The sequence below is a fragment of the Epinephelus moara genome, chromosome 22 (assembly GCF_006386435.1).
Source record: "Epinephelus moara isolate mb chromosome 22, YSFRI_EMoa_1.0, whole genome shotgun sequence".
NCBI classification, from domain to species: Eukaryota; Metazoa; Chordata; class Actinopteri; order Perciformes; family Serranidae; genus Epinephelus; species Epinephelus moara.
The window spans coordinates 32,428,726-32,432,828 of NC_065527.1; the positions used below are offsets into that span (position 1 = coordinate 32,428,726).

Sequence of the window (4,103 nt, forward strand, 5' to 3'; positions counted from 1 at the left end):
TTTAACCCACACTATGATCTTTTCCTGACCCTAACCAAGTGGTTTTTGTGCCTAAACCTAACCAGACCTTAACCACAGGGCATCATGATGATTTCGGAACGGACTTTGGAACAATGAGTTTAATATGGTCGGAACAATGGGATGTCGAACCAATGGGCTGTCGAACCAATGCGCAGTTCCCCATTCAAGCCCGGTCTCACTCCAAAGTTTTGAAATCTGGTGCTTGGGCAGTGACTTGCTGCATCAGAAACCAACGGAAAAAGGCGTCCTTTAACGTCAGCATGATACGCAGCCGGTTGCCATTATAGTTTAACAGCGCCCAGCAACATCAAGGGGAAACGCAATGGGACAAGGATGAAAGTTAAGGCAGCGAAAGTTTGACTGGGGCAGGCAGGCGGGAAGGGTGGTGGATGGGTCCAACAAACACAGACTTTCACCCGAGAGAGCGGTGTTCGTGTCCCATAAGATTCTAAAGCCAACCCCTTTTCTTTTATCCTAAACCCACACACGTGCTTTTGTTACCTAAGCCTAACCACATGTGTTTTTGTTGCCTAAACCTGACATGTTTTTGTTGCCTAAATCTGATGTGTTTTTATATCCTGAACCCAACCACAGGTTTTTGTTGCCTAAACCTAACCATGTGTTTTTGGTGCCTATCCCAACCACATGCGTTAGTTGTTGGAATTAAAAAGATGTCATTTCATGTTGTTGTACTCACATAGTGCAGTTATTTTAAAAGAGACTGTATGTAAATGGTAAACGTCCTGTGAAAACTGAAGTGTATTTGAAAAGAAGACAATGCATGTAACAGGCAGAACTTAACACGGTGTCCAAGGACATCAACAACCAACACACCCTGGGTGTATGTGGACGTGGAAAGTCCATGACCAAACGTCGATATGTGACAAGTTCGGAGTGAGAATGTGTTGGTCATGCTCACAATTTACAAGTCATTGCAAGAAGTGGGCATGGTTTTTGGAATGATTAGGAAAGTACCAAATATGTGTTCGAGCCCCCTGAATATCGAGATGGTTGGATATATTGAAGCATACAGAGGTTTTAAATGCCTGCAGCCAAGTTTTAATTGCCAAATGTAAAGCCAAGTCCTGTTGGTTTGAACACTGCAGCTTGTGCAGTTAAAACTTAAAATTTGTATTCTCATATCAAGTAGAATCAACGTTTAACTGATTTTTGTTGTCCCCTGTAGCAGGTCATCTGGATCTCCGCGAAGCAGGAGCAGCGACTCTCCTCGACTGCGGGGCAAAGAATCTCCTCGTCTGAGAGGAAGAGAGTCTCCTCGATCCAAAGCCAAGAGGAATCGCTCCAAAGGAACCGAATCACCTCGCTCCAGAGGATCCCATTCACCTGCCACTAAAACAAACGACTCTCCCCGACTGAAAGATTCACCCTGTCTGAATGCCACCAACTCTCCTCGGACAAAGAGCTCCGACACAGTCCATTCACCAAAACTCAAGGGATCGTCCACCTCTTCTTGTCCCAACAAGGAGCACAACTCTCCTGTACAGCAATCACATGAATCACCTCCAAGTGTCGGAGGATCTGGTTCCTCTCAGGTTAAAGGATCTGATTCACCACAGGGGAGTGAAACAGACTCCCCTCATTTGGGGAGCAGCAAGGGGTCACCCTGTCAAAGTCAGAAGAACTCCCCGAGTCTTTCTGGATCGTTCGAGTCCCCGCAACCCAAAACCCCAGACAAACACCGCTTGTCTCCACCTCTGCCCTCCTCGCTTCCCTCCCTGCTGTCAGAGGACCTGGAGGTTGAGAGAAGGCGTGAGGAGGCAGAGCGCCTCCTGGAGGAGGCTGTGTCATCGTGGAAGGAGGCGCAGGAGGTCCTGCAGGAGGTGAAGGAGCTGCAGAGCCAGACTCTGCGGCGGCAGCGCAGGAGGACCTATGAGAAGATGACAACAGCAGCAGCGGCTGGTTTGCCCACAGCGACTGTAGCAGCAGATGAGGATGACACGCCTACCTCACCAACATCACCTGAGGAGGATGACGAGTCCGAGACACCTTGATGAGGATTTTGTTTTTACAAATATTCATTGGATTGAATTTTCTCAGTGGGAGTAGCAGCGTTTTTCAGCATGCAGACGGATTTGCAGAATTTGGGGATTTTTAATTCTGTTCCTCAAATGTTTTTCATCTTTTAATCTGGGGATGGCGGGATGCACGTGAACACTTAAGCAAATGTGGATAATTTTGAAACCAGCGATACAGTTCTTCCCAGGAGGTTTAATGACTTTAATCCTCCACAGTGCACAGACTGTCATCAGTCAGACGCCCTCTCACTTCTGCTGCCCTTTTTATCCCATAAAGTCTCTTTGTGTGACAGATGTGTCACATTTAATTTGAGCAAATACAATTTTAATGGAGAGGCACTCCCCTTCACCTTCTCTAATGGTGCTGCACGTTTTTCTTCTTTGTCTTTTATCGCTGAAAGTGAAGTGAAAAGCCTCTCTGTCAAATTCAAAGACAAGTTCTTCCCCAGGAGTCTTTTGGAAGAGATATTCAGGGTTTTGTGAAGATGAAAAAAGACAGTTTGTCATTTAAAGAGACATTTTTTTCCAAGCAAAGATGTCAACATTTATACAATGGGAAACTTTTTCAATATGACAAAAACATGAAGGCACCGAAGAGCATTATGTTTCCTAAGGGCACAGTGGTGTTTGGGGGGATTCACCAAATATGGACTTCCAATATTGACACTGATTAATAAGAATTTAAATATTTGTTACCTGATTTATTTACTAATATATATTATGTCTTCTTGTGTGATATTTCTGTTAAAATAATCTAAATCATCAATCTCTGATTTAGTTGTAGCCCACTTTATCCTTCCCAAAACATCCCTCTTGCTCACGGTTCACTGTTGATATTTTTAATCTCACAGACCTTTGACAAGCTTCAAGAAAAAATCAGGGAATTTAATTTTCTACACCATGAAGAGAGAATAAGCAATAATGTCAGTGAGAAACAAAGAATATGTCTTCTCTGACACTGTACTCGTTAATGTAACAGAACAAAAAGCATGGCTTCATTAACCTGCTTGGGGGCAAACTGATGTAAACTCCTGCTCCTCCCACTCTCTGTGCAATATGTACCTTTTTTCTTTGCCGAAATACTACTTGGCTCCTGATTTGCTGTGTGGTGATATTAATATAAGATTAAATGAAGAATACATACAAGGTTAGTACAAATCTGAAACCATGAGGATTTTAAAAACGGAACATTTACAAGACAGAATCTCCAGATCAGGTAATTCAGCAGTACCCAGCTTATTTTATCAGCTGATATTTGTGCTTTAGTGCTGCATCAGTTTAATTAGCACAAATAGTACCCTAACTGTTTTTAAAGGACGACCTAAAAAATCTAATGAAATAGATTTTTTTCTTCACAGTTTCTTCTAAATAAATCTAGAACAAAGGAAACACTCTGCACATCTATTAAACAAGACAGGTGCGTTGGAGAGAGAAGACCAAAAAGTTCAAAAAGTTGCAAAAGGACTCTGCACACTGTCTAACTTGCAATGTATAATTTATTTAAGATAAGATAAGATAAGATATACTTTATTGATCCCCCAGGGGGGAAATTCAAGTATCAGAGCAGCACAAGACAAAATCAAAGGACATTAAATAGAATAAGATTAAAGAGAGGAAAAAAAATGTAAAAATTAAAGATAATGATAGATAAATAAAAGATAAAATAAAATTGTTACATCAACTGCGACGTTTCGGTACTAGACCTTCAGGCAAACAGTTTTTTGTTCATGAGAAGCCATCTTAAATAGGGAGTGGTCATTTCTCCACAACCAATCCCATTCCCACATGCAAACACAGAGGGACAAAATCATCATTGGGTTATTCAAACTAACAACAAACAGAGACAGCAAAAAAACATACCCCTACTTACAAAGGGAATCTGTTATATTTGCTGTAGAAATATCTAGAAAAAAATATTTATTTGTAATTGATTCACTATATTTTGTATTCCCCTTTAGACATGTGGGGGTTACTTTAGACTGATATCACACAGAGAGCTTTGTTTTTTGCTGTCTCTGTTTGTTGTGTGTTTGAATAACCCAATGA

General features: G+C 41.7%; 1 protein-coding gene across 2 annotated transcripts in view; it reads left to right on the top strand.

Annotated features, from left to right (window-relative positions):
* Positions 1-3,777, top strand: part of LOC126384321 (pleckstrin homology domain-containing family O member 1-A-like) — a 35,551-nt gene extending 31,774 nt beyond the window's left edge. The window contains exon 10 of one of the 2 annotated variants that reach the window (XM_050035311.1): positions 1,208-3,777. In XM_050035311.1, coding sequence (XP_049891268.1) covers positions 1,208-2,033 — 826 coding nt within the window. In that variant the 3' untranslated portion in view covers positions 2,034-3,777. The remainder of the gene's footprint in view (positions 1-1,207) is intronic. The other variant, XM_050035312.1, reaches the window with a different exon arrangement.
* Positions 3,778-4,103: the final 326 nt, after the last annotated feature.